Genomic DNA, 19,896 nt, shown 5'->3' with positions numbered 1-19,896 from the left:
TTCAGGTTCCTTAAAGGGGTTATCTCCATCCTGTTCCACAGGGAGGACAGATGGGTTGTCCTTTACCATTCAGTGTCCACCTGCACTTGATTAGACAGCAGCAGTTTTACATACCGCACCACCAGAATCCCATGATGACATAGCCTCAGACAACAGCGTGACTAGGATTTCCCCCCCAAGCCCTTGTATCACAGAGGATCTGGCAGCCAGTTACCTTCTGACACTGTTTATAGCATATATTGGTTGATCCAGTCCCTTACTGAATCTGCTGTGGGAATTAAAGCAAGCAGCTTCACGTCAGAAAGGTAAGTGCTCTCGCATGCTTTAACACTAACAATCAAGCAGCTGAAGGAAGCAGTAATGAGAACATGCCACAACTTTGCCAATTTGCAAACTGAATACAGTTGCTTTTGTGCAGTTGCTTTCACAGTTTGTTTTTAAATGCTCCACATGTTTTGTGGGTTATTGTTGTACTCCTCTGTAGAACATGTTGGCTTCTACGAGAAGGGACATTCAGTACAAATGACCAAGCCTTTGAGGGGGGGGGGGGGAATCCTAGCAAATGAAAATTTCTATATATCCAACTACTGATTAGTATGTTAAAAAATTAAATAATTTTAATTTTTAAATAGAGTTAAAATTTAAATCAATATGCTTAATTTGACTCCACTATAATTGGAATATTATGATGCATGAAAGAAGACTATCCAAAATTTTATATGCTGGGGAGTTTTGTGTGCAGCAGATTACTGTTTAATTTCCCTGTTTCATGGAAATGTTCTGGAGTCCTCATAATGAAACTTTTAAAACTAGCACACAAGTAAGTTTGCTTGCTTACTGCAAAGTAACAGGCTTCTTTTTCATGGAAGAAGATACCAAATGTCAAAGTAATGCTTGCAATAGAAATTTTAAGGAGATTTTAAGATGATTTTCAAACATGTGTCAGAGAAGTGTTCATAAAGTACCAGTTTACTAATGACCCAATTATCTTGATTCACACACATGTGAAATGATAATACTTAGGACTACAAAGCACAATGATGAACTGTCAGTCAAATTTTAAAGAGAAATCTTGAAGGAGTCATCCACATACTATGCCATCCTAGATCTTTTAAATATATTGGTTAGGAGTTAAAATATAAAGCCTTTTGTTTGAGTATTTGTCTAACTCCACTAAAATCAATGAAAATTTTCCAGTATCCTCAATGGAAGCTCAACCATCTCATCCATATGTCTTTCACTTCCCCAAAACTTCCAAGGTCCTAATTACCTCTAATTTGCAAGGATTCACTAAATAAATAAATAAATATTTCATAAATGCATACCAAGGCCCAACATTTTCATTTGCTGTACACCCAACTATTTCTCTTAAAGATCTACACAGAAATGTTTTACTTTAAAAATAAATTGCTACAGCTAAAAAAATAAGGTGCATTTATATGTTACGGTCTCAAGGGCAATATTTCAAAATTTCCCTGGGATGGAGAGGATGCAATGCTTCAGAATGATCACTGCCTAGGACAAAAAAACTTTTGCTGCACAAATATTTAATACAAGCAATGGGTTTTTAATTTTTTATTTTCCTCTGCAGCACACAGAAATGATCCAGCCATTCCATTAAGATGTTGCTATCCAGGGTAAAAAAAATCAAGTGGCAAAAAAATATGCACTTGTAACATGAGAACATGAAATTTGCTTGTGGCTGTCCAAATCTAATGCAGCTGTGGCAGCTGCATTGCAAAGATTAGCTTCCATGGAGGCATTTATTCCCTTTCTTACATTTTTATCTTGCCTTTCTTCCATCACAGAACCCAAGGGGCATTACATGAGGTTCCCAGATGGTCCCCCTTCCAGACACTGACCAGACCCAGACTTGCTTATTACAGCAAGGTGATGATGGCCTCATTTGCCTTCAGACCATACTCTGGGCAGCATTTATTTATTGATTTCCTAAATTTCTGTGCTACTCATTCTGCTAAATTTCCCCAAATTTCTGTCTCACTTCTATGTCAACCTATCCTGTATGCCTCTACCAAGGGTACCAAAACATACTCTTGTTCATTGAGAACAGTATGGACTTACGGAAGCTCCTATGAGTACTAAGTTGACAACTGACCACATAAAAGTTTTCAGTTGTTTCCACTCTGAGGTTGTGCAGATACGTTTTGACCACATTTTCCCTGCACTAATGACTGGAATATTACTGACAGTCAGGCTGAAGTGTGTTCTTGGTGTTCCCAAGTTTTGAGATGCAATGTTGTGTTGGAAGACTGCCACTAACTTTTGTTACTTGTGGAATTTCAAAGGTTAACAGCTGAAATGCTCAAGTAGCCTATCCTCATCAAACCCAAATAAAGTATCCCACTTTGTGTGAAACAATAGGGGGTTGTTTGCCACAGAACATTTACTACAAAGAACTGTTGCTTTGGGAAAGGTCTGAAGTCAAATATATTTCTAATAACCTAAATGCAACAAATAAGGAGCTACATGAAAGACACACGTTCCATCCAGTATGTTAAGAAATCAGAATATGTTCTTATGTTTCTGTGAAAGTGCTTTAGGGCATGTGTTAACCATATTCAAATAAAACATGTATTAAACAAAAATATGATAAGACTTGCTATTTCCAATATGTATTATCCATCCATTTCCTAATGTTTTCTGATTTCCTAGTGAAATTATTACAAATATGGCATAAAGGCTTGGGTTCACACCATTTCATTTTTCTCCCTATTGTACACAATTTGTGCTGCTTTATAAATAAAAGAATGAACACATGCACATCCCCAATAAAGTCTGATCTAACAACATGAATGCATGCCAAAGTGTGTGTTCATAGCGTATTATTATTATTTATTAAATTTATATAACACCCTTCATGCAAGGATTACAGGGAGGTCTACAATCTAAAAGCACATAAATACCCACCATAGTAACAAACAAAAACAGCAACACTTGCCCCACAGAGTTTAAAAGACAATAATAGATTGTTTAATCTAGCCTGGCGCCTAGAGATATGTAACAAAGTCTCCCTGGAGAGAGCATTCCCTAAATGAGGAGCTACCACAGAAAAGGCCTGTTCTCATGTTGCCATCCTCCAGACCTCCTGTGGAAGAGACATGAAGAAGGGCCTCAGATGATGATCACAGGGTCCAGGGTCAGTTCATATGGAGAGAGGCAGTCTTTGAGGTATTGCAGTCGTTTAAGGCTTTCTGATCAAAACCAGAACTTTGAATTGGGCCCATAAACTAATTGGCAGCCAGTGCAGTAGGGCCAGGATTACCTTTATATGCTCTAACCTTCTTGCCCCGGTTAGCAATTTATCCACTAATTTCTGCACCAGTTGAAGTTTCCATCTTCAGAGGCAGCCCCACATATAATGTGTTGCAGTAATCTAATCTAGAGATTACCAGAGCATAGACAGAAGTTGGGCTATCCCTGTCCAGACAGAGGTGTAGCTGGGCCCCCAGCCAAAGCTGATGGAAGGTACTCTGTATCACTGAAGCCACCTGAGCCTCAAGGATCCAGAAGTACCTGCAAGCTGAATACCTGCTCCTTCAAAGGGAGTGTTATTCCATCAAGAACAGGCCACCTCCTACCCATACAGTCTAGGAAACCACTTACTAACCATGCCTCAGTCTTATTTGGATTAAGCTTCAGTTTATTGGCTCTCATCCAGTCCATTACTGAGGCAAGAAAATGGTCCAGCACATGATGGTTATGTGAAAGTGATATCTATGTAGGATATTGGACATGTATTAAGAAGTTCTTGTAACAGATAATGTATTCCACTTTGCACCAAGGTCATCATACATAGGTGATTCCATTTCATCTTCACATGGACAGGTATGTTACAGTACATTGAAAGAATGACAGGCCCAAAGTATCCCAACTGGCTCAATCCCTGACCGGAATATGAACACAGATATTCTGAGCTATATTAATTTCTCTATTGATTATAATTATTAACAATGCACCAAATTTCACTATACTTTCAAACGGTCAGTTCATTTTCCATACATCCCTTCATAGAAAAATGAACTTCTGTTTTTACTATTTTGATATGCTTCCTTGTAATCATCAGTCAAGTAACTGTATGCATTTTATCTCCATCAACAGGATCAGCACACACTGCAAAGATGCATCTGAATTCTCTTCCTTTCTTCATTTTCTTGATTAGTGGCATCTTTTGTCAATATGATTATGATGGGTATTATGCTCCACAGCCTGATTATGGTTATGCTGTTTCAATGTTTGATCACTCAACAGCAGTCTGTGCACCAGAATGTACTTGCCCTATAAGCTACCCATCAGCCATGTATTGTGACAATCTTAAACTGAAGAGTCTCCCAATTATTCCTTCTGGAATTAAATACCTGTATCTCCGCCATAATATGATCGAAGGTATAGAAGAGAAAGCTTTTGATAATGTAACAGACCTGGAGTGGCTAATCCTAGATCATAACCATCTGGAAAATTCAAAAATAAAAGGCAAAGTCTTCGCCAAACTAAAGAGTTTGAAAAAACTTCATATTAACAACAACAATTTAACTGAAGCTATTGGACCACTTCCCAATACTCTGGATGATGTGCAACTCACTCATAACAAGATTTCAAAAATCAATCCCAACACATTTGAAGGACTAGTGAACCTGACTGTCATTCACCTACAGCACAACCAACTGTCTGAAGATGCACTTTCTGGAGCTTTTAAAGGCCTAAATGCACTTTTGTATCTTGACTTGAGCTTTAATAAGATTACTAAACTGCCTTTGGGACTGCCCCCTAATTTAATGATGCTATATTTTGACAATAATCAGATTACCAACATTCCTGATCAGTATTTCCAGGGTTTTAAAGATCTTCAGTATTTACGTCTATCTCACAATAAGTTGACAGATTCTGGAATACCAGGCAATGCTTTCAATATATCTACCCTTGTTGAGCTGGATCTCTCCTATAATCAGCTGAAGAGCATTCCAACAGTAAATGAGCATCTCGAAAACTACTACCTCCAAGTCAATCAGATAAACAGTGAGTAATGTTTCCACTTTTGAAAAAAGGTAAAGGTGATACAATGAAATGTTAGCTAAATAACAGGTGTGTCCTTAAGTTTGACCTATGGAACTTCCTCCTGCCTGCACTGCTTAGTACTCCTCACAGGGAGTGATATTATTGCCAGAATGCATTCATACATTGGTTTCCTCACAGAGATGACTATAGGGTCAGGGGTCCACCTGAGGAGACATGGGAAGGTTCCACCACTTAAGTCCTATCTCTGCCAAACTTTCCCTTACCTGAGTTGCATGCCAGCGCCCACAAAGCAGCAGTGAGATCTTGCAGAGCTATCATGAGAACTTGTGGAGCACACGAGATCTCACAAGATCTCGTGATATTTTGGCAAGAACTTGTGAGAACTTAGTGGAAGCGACTACCTCATAGTGGGCCAGTTGACTTCCACAGAAGTCAACTCTGGAAGTGAAGAACCAACCTTCTTGCCTGAATATAGTTCTTCCAAAATACATCACTTTGTGTATTTTATGATGTCAAAATTTTCACAAGACATGAACATTGGGATGCCAACTTGTAACCAACAAAACCAGTATCAAAATAATTGAGAATAGTGTACTATGAATATATGAATAATAATATGAAGAATTAGAATTAAGAGCAGTGGGATCTGACAGTCCCTTCATAAAAACTAATGTTCTACTACATCAATCAAAAGATGCCCCTATTCAGAAATAGGTATACTTTCCATTAATAAAAATATATACCCACATGTACAAATAGATTACTTCTTCATAAACAAATAGCCTTTCCAAATAATGAAAAGCACAGAGTTATCAAAATTTCTTTCCTGCAGTTCTCCTGCATTTCCCTTTACTTCATACTTGTCTCATCTTTCATCAGCTCAAATATAGTTCTTCTACCTACTATTACCTGAAACCTTGGCTCTCAGAAGTTGTATCTTTTCAATGCTTTGGCTCAAGTAATCATCACAAACAGGAGTTTCATTTATTCTGTCTCACCTAGCAAGGTGCTGGAGGAGATGAATGAAACCTGCTTGAAGGTAGCACCTTGGAAAATAACAGACCTGGTGACAAAAATTGTGTTTTTCTTCTTTCAGAAAAGAAGTTCTGGCTGTCCTAACAATACTGTATGATGATAATACATGCGCTAGATGGGGAAAGCAGGTGGTCTTTATAACCTGTATTCAATTCATAATGTGGCATGAATTTGGTGCTTACCATCTCTTATGGGAAGCATTGCTTTCAAAGCAAACCTGGTGTTTCGATTAGTAGCCCCCTTTGGCTTTCTTTTCTAATTGTGATATACTTCAACATATCTATCTATCTATCTATTTATCCCATAAATCAATTCTACTGCAACATAAGTAGGCATAGTTCACTTAGAAAATTGTTTGCACAATCCCATCTATAATTGTTAGGGTTCATTTGAGCACCAGCTTGCTCTCCTATTAATTTCAATAGGGCTCCAAAGAAGCTGCCTGCAGAGTAATACCCACAGAATTTACCCCCTGCTATTTGTTGGGAGGGAAGGAAAGAGAGCAACCCCCCTTCTGACTGTATGTTTAATTCGGGCTTAAAACACACACAAACACACACACACACACACACACACACACACACACAAACCCCATTCCAAATAAAACATAAGCCCCCCCCCAAAAAAACCCCCTACTTTGGGACCAGATACAGTGCTAGGCAGGTGGTCGCCATTTTAGCCCAGTGTGGGTCTACTTGATTCAGAACCCATGGATTGAGGTCATGAGGTAGATAGGAGGCTGTACCCAGTCCCAATAAGTACTAGTTACTTTGGTCTAGAGTAGACAGTGCATAAGACATGGGGAAATCAATTAATGATATTGAGTGATATCCAACATTAGTCATACTCAAACCAAGCCCATTGAAATCAGTGGGCTTAAGTCCACTGATTTCAATTGGTCTATTTTATGACTAATGTTGGCTATCACCCATTTATGATCTGAATTTGCACAAAAAAAACCCAAACCCATCTAATAAATAGGATGCTAAGTGGTGACTCCAAAACTAGGCCTAAAAAGAAAACGCTAGGTCAAAATTATTTGAAGTCCATTAATATACAAGAAATGTGTCATTGTAATGTTGCTACTGCTGCTACTAGTAATAAATAAAAAGCTATGACTACATAAAGGGAGCATTGTGGTATTCAACAGATGCTTGGGAACTCATGCAAGACTTGCCAGTGGACTCAAATAACACAGAATGGGCCACTAACATTTCCATCCTTATTCCAGTGAAAGTATTCTTAAGGCATGATCAAACAAGCATGGGGTGAAGAGGTGTCAAATTTTGTTTTGAATAAACACAAGGAACATGTCTACTGTAGATGAGCTTCACTGAAATTTCTTTGATGGAGAAATAAGTCATAGTAAAAGGGAAGCAATCCAGCAAAAGTAAAAAAGAAGACTTCTTGGGAAGAGGCATGGCAGTAAAGAAACAAGCAGGCACTAGTGGTGGCTATTAGTTTTTAGATTTGTGGCTATTAGTTTTCAGAATAAGAGTTGGGAAAGGGTGACTAGAAGACTCTGAAAAACAATGTGCGCCCGTGGGTACCCAAGGTAATGTATAAGCACTACACAACCTCTTGGTTATTGAGTGAATAGAAGTTAAGCAGTTCTGCTTGTCTAGACTACATGCTCAAAGCAGCTTACAATATATATAAAAAGGTAAAGGGACCCCTGACCATTAGGTCCAGTCGTGACCGACTCTGGGGTTGCGCGTTCATCTCGCATTATTGGCCGAGGGAGCCAGCGTATAGCTTCCAGGTCATGTGGCCAGCATGACAAAGCCGCTTCTGGCAAACCAGAGCAGCACATGGAAACGCCGTTTACCTTCCCGCTGTAGCGGTTCCTATTTATCTACTTGCATTTTGACATGCTTTCGAACTGCTAGGTGGGCAGGAGCTGGGACCAAGCAACGGGAGCTCACCCCGTCACAGGGATTCGAACCGCCAACCTTCTGATCAGCAAGCCCTAGGCTCAGTGGTTTAACCACAGCACCACCTGGGTACAATATATATATAAAAGCATAAAATAATAATAATCTCAAAAGACACAATAGACTAAAGACAGCATCAAAGAGCCAAAACGATCAATCAATAAAGTAAGTTAAGCAGCGACAGAATCAAAAATTTGTTTAAAGAACAATATCTTCTGTTGCTCTGGGACATAGAGAGAAAAGATACCCTAGCTCCACATACAAGGTACTCCAAAACACTGGTTAAGAACCTTTTCACCAGAATGTGATGGAAAGACGATACAGTATTAGCATACTGATGAAAACCCATCCCCCATCCCCAGATAGTATCTCCCAGTGGTTTCATGAAGATTCTGAAATGCAAAGGGGATGAAACTGAACCCTGTGGAGCCCCAGTCAATGGGTTGAATACAAGTCCTCAAAGCACTACCCTCCAAGACCTACAGACAAGAAAGGACTTGTGTCACTGCAAAATGGTCTCCCATCTGTTCCATCCCAGCAAGGCAACCCATGGTTGATTGTATAGAAAGTTCTTTTCATAGTCATGCATCCACACATCAACAGGTCATCATTTTAAAATCTCAAGGTGTTTCCAGTGAGATCAAACAAAGGTATCACATCAATCTGCATCTTGCAGCCAAATAATAATAATAAAATAAAAATGTTCCTACTCAAACATTTCCCCACATTTTATGGGCAGGCTGATGTTCTCATTGCAGGACAGTAATATATGATTGGATTAGCATTACTTTGAATGCTTTCAGTTGTTTCATGCCATTCTTCTTTAAAATGACTGTAATTTGTATTTTGGTATATTTTATCTGATTTTAGTATGCTTCAACAGATTAATCAGCTCTAAATCAGTTTTGTAGTGGCAAAACAACTGTTGAGAAAGTAAAAAAACCTCAGCTTTACCTCTACTTCTCCCGTCCAAATCACAGTGTGCTTCTGCTGCTTTTTAACAGTGTGGCAGCCACCTGGGTTAACAGACCTGCATTTGTCATCAAACAAGTAGCACCTGATGGGACTTTGCATGTGGGGCTGCATTGCTCTCCTGGTTTCCCAATGCTGTGCATCACTGCTGGTTGCTAGGGCAGTGGAGGGTTGAGGCAAGGCAGCTGGGAGCTCAGCATGGTGGAGGCCCAGTGATGCATGGCAGGGAGGAGTCAAGAGCTCAACCAACACAGTCCCCACCTGTGCAGCCCCACCAACCACTACTGCATCAAGTCTAGTTTGGCCTCAGTGGCAATGGAAATTTAACTAGTACCAAAGTATGCAAAGATAAAACCAAATGAGTGGAAGTATTAGTTACAGTTACCATTACCGCCCAGTTAAAACTCTAATGAGACCTTCAGTCTCAACTGAGCAAATTTCTCCCTAAAGGAGCAGTTCTTTAATCTACTCCAGGCATCCCCAAACTTCCGCCCTCCAGATGTTTTGGACTACAATTCCCATCATCCCTGACCACTGGTCCTGTTAGCTAGGGATCATGGGAGTTGTAGACAAAGACATCTGGAGGGCCGCAGTTTGGGGATGCCTGATCTACTCCATACAAGATTGAGGGGAATCTTCCAAACCACAATGGACCACAAATGAGGTCTCGAGTTTAAAATTACAAAATCTCCTCTCTAAATTTACCCCTGTCTCTTTACCTCAAATCTAGTGCAAATCTTTCATTTACAATTGTTATAAGGAGACCAATTTTGGAATCCTAAAATTGTAATAATTAAAAAACTTGTTCTGATTACCAAATCACCAGTTTGTTTCCACAATCTTTTACAATAATCATCTTCATTTAATAACTTTGCTACCGCTTCCAATTTATCTATGAAAATGAAATACAATAACACTCAGTTTGAAATATTTGTTAGAAAACTTCACTAATTCTAAAAAATTTCAGGAGATACTGAGTTGTTGATAGTAATTATAATTTAATGCAGGGGGAGGAATTGCATAATTCTCATGAGTTGTAGAGAAAATGTATTAAAATAATACAATAGATAGAGGGACCCCTGACTATTAGGTCCAGTCATGACCGACTCTGGGGTTGCGGCGCTCATCTCGCGTTATTGGCCGAGGGAGCTGGCATACAGCTTCCAGATCATGTGGCCAGCATGACAAAGCCGCTTCTGGCGAACCAGAGCAGCGCACGGAAACGCCGTTTACCTTCCCACTGTAGCGGTACCTATTTATCTACTTGCACTTTGATGTGCTTTCGAACTGCTAGGTTGGCAGGAGCTGGGACCGAGCAACGGGAGCTCAACCTGTCGTGGGGATTCGAACCACCGACCTTCTGATTAGCAAGCCCTAGGCTCTGTGGTTTGACCCAATATCAGATGTTAATTCATTTATTTTTTATAATTAGCTATGAATCTAAAAACACAGACATGGATCGCTTTGACTATGACTCATGAGATGATCACATGACACAATCATGTTGTTATTGCAAAGACGACAAATCCAATAGTCAATATATGTTTCAATATACAAAATCTTTGTAGATTCCAGGGAACACCACTTGTGGAATACAGTGGTACCTTGGTTTACGAACTTAATCCGTTCTGGAAGTCCGTTCTTAAACCAAAGCGTTCTTCAACCAAGGCGTGCTTTCCCATTGCAGCGGGGGATTCAATTTACAAATGCAACACACTCAACAGGAAGCGGAATATGTTCTGCTTCCAAGGCAAAGTTCACAAACCAAAGCACCTACCTTTTGGGTTTGCAGCGTTCTTAATCCAAGTTGTTCATAAACCAAGGGACCACTGCATATGATTCTACTACTAATAATGTGCCTTTGATATTACAGAATTTCCAGTGAGCAGCTTTTGCAAAGTTGTGGGAGCCCTGGCCTACTCAAGAGTCAGACATCTGCGTTTGGATGCAAATAATCTCACAAGATCTGATCTTCCTCAAGAAATGTACAGCTGTCTCCGAATGGCTGCCGATATCACCGTGGAGTGATTTGTGCATTACTTCATTCAGTGGCCATATCCATTTTTGTAATTTACCACACTTTAAAGCTAGAATGCCGTATTGCATAATGTCAATTGTGTTTGTTAACAAGTAGCATGGCCACTTTTAAAAATAATGCTTCTGTTCTAGCAAATCTGTGAGGTCAAAGTTTTGTAAAGCTAGGAAGTCCCCATAGATTGTGGACAAAATTGTTTTCATGTTTCTTTTCTAGACAAGTACAGCCTGAGTTTGAAAAGGATATTTTTGAAAAGCACTGTACATGCATGATAAACACACACCACTCCTTGTGTGCAGTCCTACTCAGGTGTGCAGTCCTAACTCAGGTTTGCAGAAGTCAGGCATGTTCTGATCTAGATAATTTAGTACTTTAGGGCTGGACCAATATATGTACATTATTTTCCTATATTCAAATCAAAGGGTCTCACCCACTTTTATTCCTTTGATATGTTTTCTTGTTGTGATTATATTACACATGAAAGCAATAAATCATTATAGCTATTGAAAACACATACAAAAGCATATTTTAAAACCCTGTTAACTATGATTTATGCAAAGAATTGAAATAAATAGCAACATTTTCCAGGTTTTTATTTTGTTAATGCATTTTATATTTAATCAGTAAAAAATGTTTTGGTGTGGTTTGTTTAAATCTTTAAAATGGAATTGTTACTTTACAGTCAAACATGTACGCCAATATTGTTATTCAGTTATTTGCATGCTACATTTAACATGATTGTAGAAAATAAAACATAGCAAATAAAAATACTGAGTGCAAATTATTGTCAATGTATGTTTACATTTTTAGAAAACAGTAAGTGCAGATGAAAACAAACCAAAAAATACACTATTTTATATTTTGCTGAATTATTGTAAGACTACAACTCCATCAAATAAATTGTTTTATGTATTTCATAGTTTTAAAAGTTATTTTTAAAAGGAAAAAAACAAAACAAAACTTATCTACCATGTGCATTGTATCTAATTCCAATGAGCTGAATTATGGATAAGAGGATACTCTCATAATAACCTTCATAGAACTCCCAGGAAATCAGTGAGACATAAGCATATGCAAATGTGTGCAGGGTTGCAGCCAATACTTTCAAATGTAGCTACACAAGTTCTGTATAAAGGGTTTAGACTAGCCATACTGTATGGCAGAAACCTATTTTATTGCAGCACTAGAAGCAGGAAATTCTGAATCAACTCCAATGACAAATTCATTTTATTATACAAGTTTTACTGGACTGGAGACCACAAACAATGGCAGAAACGATAAGAAGGTCCCAGATGCAGAGACTGCCCTAGCATCCCAATAGCTTCCTTGACTATTGGTAATGGTAGTGGTAGAAGTGGTCTCAAGTGTGATGTTGGATAACCTAAGGTTTTATCTCATAGCAACAACCTTCACCAGTGCAGGTGGACTATTAAGTTCTACCCCTGGAGACTTATGGAATCTGATGGATTCTTGAATGTTCTGAGAGTTTCCAGTAGCTAGACTCTTTCTTGTAACTTGAACCCATTGGTTTGGGTCCTGGCAAGAGAAAACAAGCTTGCTCCATCTTCCAATGTGACAGACTTTTAAGTATTTGAAGATGTCTATTATATCTCCTCTCAGTCTCCTCATATCCAGGCTAAACATACCCAACTCCCTCAAGCATTTCTCATAAGGCTTGGTTTCCAGACCAATGGTCATCTTGGTCACCCTCATTTTGTTAGTTTGGGCCCAGTTCTCCACTCTGTTAAGATCATATTGAATCCTGATTATAACAATTCTTCTGTGACATTAACTACCCCTCCCAGTTTGGTATCATCTGCAAAATTGATGAGCATCCCCTCAATTCCTTCATCCAAGTCAATTATAAAGACGTTGAACAACAATAGGGCCAGATACCTTGAAAACTCCAAGGTCACATCAGGCTTGTCTGTTACCTGGGTCTTTCCCCCCTTTTTGGAAGATGGGGACATTTGCCCTCCTCCAGTCTGCAGGTACATCACCTATTCTCCAAGAATTCTCAAATATTACAGACAGAGGCTCTGAGATTACATCCACAAGCTCCTTTGGTACCCTTGGATGCAGCTGATCAGGCCCTGGAAATTTGAATTCATGTAAAGTAGCTAGGTGTTCCCTTACCACCTCTTTTTCCTATCTTGGGCTGCATCTCCCTACTTCCTCATGCTCGCCCATAAAATGTTAGCATAAGAATACAGTAAGTCAAGCAGTAAAATATAATACAGACTCATCATTCTTAATAGTAGGAATCCCCTTGTGTGTAATGTTGCAGGACGATACTCATATCCCACTGCTCTGGGGTACAGCAATCTGTTGCATTGGGGAAGAAAGAGGTGCCACAGTTTCTAAAGGTGAAGACACCTGGAGAAGGACCATCAATAGTACCTCAATGTACAGGCAGGTTTGCCCGGTGAAATATGGTCCTTCAAGTACTCAGAGAGCATAGTATCCAAACGAGACATAGAGCTGAGACCAAATATATCCATGTGTGGCACTGAGTGCAGCTTCCCTGCCCTTGAGGCTTACAAAATCAGAGCAGGGTTAGGGAACCTGCGGCCCTTCACATGTTGTTGGACTCCAACTCCCATGAGCCCCAGAAAACATGGCCAGTGGTCACAGGTGGTGGGAGCTGAGGTCTAGCAACCAATGGAGGGGCACAGTTTTCCTACCTCTGATTATGCAGTGCTCACTGAAATTTCTGTGTGCCAAATAGAGACATCATTTCCCCAAAATTATATATTATGCATTCTTTTGATATGATTCCTGCATTGTATGGATTTGGACTAGATGACCCTTTTGGTCCCTTTCCAACTCTACGATTCTATGATTCAGACAACCGTATATTCTACTATTTGTCTAGATTGCCAATTGACATTGTAATTTCTATTCATTTAGCAGAAATACCTGAGACACTTGCAGACATTTGGTTATCTACTTTATAATTTAATCAGGACCAACTTTTTACATTGTGAACAACGCAACCAGGTCCTCGTGCAAATTATGAAACAGATTTATGTCAAGATTGATATACCAGCCTGGTTAAATTATACAGCCAAAAGAAACATAATTCTTAAGCACTTGCATAGAATCACAAAACCATTATGGAATCACTATGGTAAAGAAACAGCAAGAAAATGCTAAAAATAGCCATCATAGATCATGTTAAATAAAGCTGGAAATTTATTAACAGCAGCCAAGTTAACATGTTCTTTTTGTGTACAATAATGAATGACTATAGCAGATTGTCAAAATTACTGGGGTTATACACAGACTCACTATGAAGCATCAATTAGAAACTGAACTCGGGTGCCACAGAGGTTATTGCTGCAGCCTCCAGTTCGTACAGGGCAGTGCGCTCCTTCCTGGAGCAGGTGCAACAAACCAGGCAACTCAGAATTGTATAATATCAGACTGGTGTCACTAGTGATGTTTCAAATATGAAACAAAATCTTATAGACGCATCATACGAGGAAAATGTGTGTGTGTGTGCGTGTGCGTGTGTATGTGTGTGATGTCACAGGTTATTAGATGCAGGATATTTGTTGATAGGTACAGCTTCCAATCCAAGACTGCAACAGCTCAAGGACCGCCTCTTCCCATATAAACGAACCCGGACCCTGCTTTCATCATCCGAGGCCCTTGTTCATGAGCCTCATCCATTAGAGGTCCAGGGGGAGGCAAAATGAGAGTGGGCCTTTTTTGCAGTGGCTCCGTTTGGGGAATGCTCTCCCCAGAGAGGCTTGCCTGGCACCTTCATTACTTTATATTTCTTTAAGTGCCAGGCAAAAAAGTTTCTCTATAAACAGACCTTTGGCTGATTAACATTCTATGGCCTATTAAATTTGGGGGTTGGAGGGGTGGAAGGGGGTTATTGGTTTGTTTTTGTTTATGTATTTTGTGTTCTCATTTTGTACTTTTATGCTGTGAACTGTCCTGTAATTTTAGGATGAAGGGTGATAAATTTTTTTTACCTAAATTCAGCCATAAATCCAATCCAACTAAGTGATTGCTGGCAAGTCTCTGAAGCTCAAACACCAGAAAAAAGGTAGGATGCAGATTCCACTAATAACAATATTATTGCAGACCTATGAACAGCAAACCCTCCCCAGGGATCAAGGCATTAAGGAAAGTGAACAAACTGGACAAGAAAACGTTCTGGTATTGTAAAATTGGTCACAACTTTATCAATTCCAGATGGAGGTAGGATTTGGCTTAAGTATTGGGTGTATATCCCTCTCAGCCTCCTGGTGTAGGGCTGAGGCATGACAGGGTCAGGTTTAGGATTAATGGGCTATCCACAAGATGCAGACCTACACAGATGGCCCTCCCAGGCTGCTGAAGGCAGTTCTACGGCCCATCAGCCAAATGCCTTGGCCTCTGGACAGAGACTTCCATCTAGGCCAGGCATAGGCAAACTCAGCCCTCCAGATGTTTTGGGACTACAATTCCCATCATCCCTGACCACTGGTCCTGTTAGCTAGGGATCATGGGAGTGGTAGTCCCAAAACATCTGGAGGGCCGAGTTTGCCTAGGCCTGATCCAGACCTCTCTAATGGGGTACCCTGTGAACACCATTTTCTGAGGATGGGGTGATGCACTTCACCCCCACCTGCTGTTAGACTAAAGGATTCCATTTGCCAAAGTTGTGAATATTGCTATCAGGAAGGCAAAACCTGCAAAGGAGGCCAATCCGTTTGCAGACAATTTCCTCCCGGGCTCAAAATACAGCAGGATGGGGGCTGCTTGAGCCTGGTGGGGCAGAGCCTCATTCACCCTAATGGACCCGCCTTCATTGCTAGCCAGATGCCTCTTTGTCACTTGTATGTAGCATCCAGAGGTGTACTCTCTTTGAATCATTTAGCAGTCATGGCTAAATGAGTGGAACTTCTGTTGGCAGACCTCTAGTAGAAGAGGTAGGAAGAGCTTAGGGATGGTGGACACAAATAAGTTATAGTGGTTTAACTGCTTCAATGGGATTTGGAGGAGAAGGAGGAGGAGATAACAGAGGGTGAAGAAAGGGCTGTGAGTGGAGGGGGAGCCTTTCCCCATCCTTATGCCCCCCCCCCCCGGGAAACTCAATAAATCTGCTGTACCTGGAACAGAGTGTGGAGAGTGCAGCTGAGTGGGACACAGCTGTTGGCAGCCTCAGGAAATACCATCTACCTTAGGCCTACCCATAAAAAGCAAGCAGAGTGAGATGCTAGGGTAATGTTTGCTGTTGTGAGACTTTTGTGGCTGTACATTTTATAAGTAACTGTATTTTTTGTCTGTTGTTGCTTCATTTTTTTGTAGCCTGCTTAGACATATTTTTAATAATTAAATGGTGGCGATGATGTAGAATCCACACTTTTAATACCAGCTGTCTCTGCTTCTAGAGTATGATGGGTACATTTTTTTTTAGAACTCTCAAGTCCCAGACTCTGTAAAAGAGCCTCGTGGCTTCATTTTCCTCTAAATAGTCCATCTGCTAGATACAAGTACTAGACAAACCCACAAAAGCACAAATTCAAACCAGATTTTATATTTCATTTAGAATAACAATGAATAATTTTTTCCCAGAAAGTTGGTCAATATCACAGCCAAATTGATAAAACAATAGCTAAAGTTTCTATGCAACTGTGTTTCTAATTTATTCTTCATTCCTGCCTGTTGATGTTACCCTTCAAATTGGTAGTAGAGGAGTTGTAGCTCAATGGTAGAGCACATGTTTGGCATGCAAAAATCCCTGGTTCTATCCTGGCATCTCTAGGTTGTTTTTTTAACCAAATCTCAAATAGGATGGCAAGAAAATCACCTACTTTTCTCTAGAAAAGCAGATGTACTAAAGATAAAATACAATGCTCAATGTGATACTAATGGCAAAAGAGGCACTAAAATGTCTTATTTATGGTTATGCTTAAAATTCTACAAGGCAGGCTTAAGCAATATGTGGACTGAGAACTCCCAGAAGAGCAAGCTGGATTTCGAAGGGGCAGAGGAACCAGAGACCAAATTGCAAACATGCGCTGGATTATGGAGAAAGCTAGAGAGTTCCAGAAAAACATCTACTTCTATTTCATTGACTATGCAAAAGCATTTGACTGTGTCGACCACAGCAAACTATGGCAAAGAAATGGGAGTGTCTGATCACGTCATCTGTCTCCTGAGAAATCTCTATGTGGGACAAGAAGCTAGTTAGAACTGGATATGGAACAACTGATTGGTTCAAAATTGGGAAAGGAGTACGACAAGGCTGTATATTGTCTCCCTGCTTATTTAACTTATATGCAGAATTCATCATGCGAAAGGCTGGACTAGATGAATCCCAAGCAGGAATTAAGATTGCCGGAAGAAATATCAACAACCTCAGATGACACAACCTTGATGGCAGAAAGTGAGGAGGAATTAAAGAACCTTTTAATGAAGGTGAAAGAGGAGAGTGCAAAATATGGTCTGAAGCTCAACAACAACAAAACTAAGATCATGGCCACTGGTCCCATCAACCTCCTGGCAAATAGAAGGGGAAGAAATTGAGGCAATGAGAGATTTTACTTTCTTGGGCTCCATGATCACTGCAGATGGTGACAGCAGTCAAGAAATTAAAAGACGCCTGCTTCTTGGGAGAAAAGCAATGACAGACCTAGACAGTATCTTAAAAAGCAGAAACATCACCTTGCCGACATAGGTCCGTATAGTTAAAGTTATGGTTTTCCCAGTAGTGATGTATGGAAGTGAGAGCTGGACCATAAAGAAGGCTGATCGCTGAAGAATTAATGTTTTTGAATTATGGTGCTGGAGGAGATTCCTGAGAGTCCCATGGACTACAGGAAGATCAAACTTATCCATTCTTAAGGAAATCAGCCCTGAGTGCTCACTGGAAGGACAGATCCTGAAGCTGAGGCTCCAATACTTTGGCCACATCATGAAAAAAGAAGATTTCCTGGAAAAAAAACCCTGATGCTGGGAAAGATTGAGGGCACAGGAAGAAGGGGACGACAGAGGACAAGATGGTTGGACAGTGTTCTCAAAGCAACCAACATGAGTCTGACCAAACTGCGGGAGGCAGTGGAAGACAGGAGTGCCTGGCGTGCTCTGGTCCATGGTATCATTAAGAGTCGGACACAACTGAACAACAACAAAAACATGGTTCTCAAAACACCCTGTGCACTGCTGCTGCCAGTCACAAAGAGCAAAGAAGAGTACCGTATTTTATCATGGTCATCTGCATCCTTCCAAAAGCTCTGTGATAGGAAGCAAAATAAATAACCCTGGTAAAGCCATTCCCTGGTTGGAAAATAAAGCTGTCTGTCACAAAATTACACCCCACCTTCTCTACCTGGCATTTTTGCTTTATGGATAACACTGAGTCAAATGGGGGAGCTACATCAAAGTATCAACCTGAGGAAGGACCCTAAAAATGAAAACCTTTCCAAATCTCCAAAGCAGTTTCAGACCGGCATGCTTTGGTTCAAACCACTTCAGATTAACCTTGTTTGGAAGTGCTCCAAATACATCTGAAGTGGGAGCATTCACCTCCAATTATTTCCTTGACTGAGTTCTTCTGTAAAAGTTTGGGCATATTGATTGGTTGTCCTTGGAACATTCTGCTCTGCTGCTTCCTTCAAATAAATGTTTTTATTTAGCTTTTCTAATCTAACAACACAAAAAAATCCCCTTACAATAAACATGAATGCTTCTCTATACAGTGCATGCAAGGCACGATATTATGATCACATTTTGGGTTTGATTTTTTAAAAAAGTTCAACATTAGTCAACAGTATGGTGCACCAGCAAAAAAACCCTAATACTATTCTAATGCAGCAACAGAAGTATAGTGTCCAGATCAAGGGAAGTAATAGCACCACTCTATTCTGCTTTGGTCAGGCCACACCTGAAGCACTGTGTCCAGTTCTGAGTGCCACAATTTAAGAAGGATATTGACAAGCTGGAACCTGTGCAGAGGAGAGTGAGCAAAATGATCAAGGGTCCGGAAACCCTAAGTAGAGGTTGGATGGCATTCTGCCATGGGTGCTTTAGTCTAGATTTCTGCACTGCGGGGGTTCGACTAGAGGACCCTTAGGATCCCTTTCAACTCTACAATTCTACGATTCTCTGATTAAATTGAATACAAGAAAGATTATTGAATACAATAAAGATTAGGCATAGTTTAACCTCACTAGAATCCATGGAACTTGTCCATTTAAAGATACACAAAAGTTCTAATAGGAACAATCAAGTCCCAACACCTTACCTGGAAAATTAAATCACACAGTAGGCATTGAATTCAAGTAAGCATATTCCCGATTGTAGAATTAAACACACTTTCCATGGATCACATTAAAAGTGTTTCTATGACACCTTCTTTCATTGGCATTCTTCCTTTATTACTACTATTTTGAGGAATGAAGTACTCAATGCTATATAACATTGTAATTATATGTTTTATTAAACCAAAAGGCCATAGAGTTAGAACCAAAACTGTTTCACATTACAGGAGCATTTAGATACCAATGGAGGGATTAACTCAACATGCCCCAGCACTGAAAACCCTAAGCAAGAATGTTTCCTCCCCAGCCCCCGCTATCAAAATTGGGTTGGGGGCAGGTGGGATTAAGAGAACCCCCAGAATAACATGCAGTGGGTAGAGAGGGGTAGCAAGCTGCTAGGCTTACACAGTCAGAACACTTGTACTTGCTCAACACTGAATTCCACCCCAAGTTCTACTAATTAAGCAGAAACGCATTTTGCTGTCAATATTTCAATCACAGTCTCTTTTTTAAAAAAATAAATGAATTGTTTTGCAAATGACAAGTAGTCAGGTTGTCAGATTGGTAATGTTTTTGTCTTAAAGATCTGCATGTGGTTACTGGCCAACAGTAGAGAAAAACATGT

General features: G+C 40.0%; 1 protein-coding gene across 1 annotated transcript; it reads left to right on the top strand.

Moving 5' to 3' along the window:
* Window positions 1-219: 219 nt before the first annotated feature.
* Window positions 220-11,922, top strand: LUM (lumican). The gene is made up of 3 exons (XM_035128317.3): window positions 220-305; window positions 4,120-5,034; window positions 10,849-11,922. The coding sequence occupies exons 2-3, from the start codon at window positions 4,140-4,142 to the stop codon at window positions 11,001-11,003; spliced, it is 1,050 nt and encodes a 349-aa protein (XP_034984208.1). The 5' UTR covers window positions 220-305; window positions 4,120-4,139; the 3' UTR covers window positions 11,004-11,922.
* Window positions 11,923-19,896: the final 7,974 nt, after the last annotated feature.

The sequence above is a fragment of the Zootoca vivipara genome, chromosome 9 (genome assembly GCF_965207765.1).
Source record: "Zootoca vivipara chromosome 9, rZooViv2.hap1.1, whole genome shotgun sequence".
In the NCBI taxonomy this organism is placed as follows: Eukaryota; Metazoa; Chordata; class Lepidosauria; order Squamata; family Lacertidae; genus Zootoca; species Zootoca vivipara.
Note: the sequence above shows the minus strand (reverse complement) of the source record. Positions and strands in the feature narration are given on the sequence as shown.

What these genes read in the sequence shown, in the direction of transcription:
- LUM (XM_035128317.3), top strand. Translation starts at nt 4,140, where the DNA reads ATGCATCTGAATTCTCTTCCTTTCTTCATTTTCTTGATTAGTGGCATC. An exon ending in CCAAGTCAATCAGATAAACA is followed by an intron (nt 5,035 to 10,848) that starts GTGAGTAATGTT and finishes TTGATATTACAG; the next exon opens with AATTTCCAGTGAGCAGCTTT.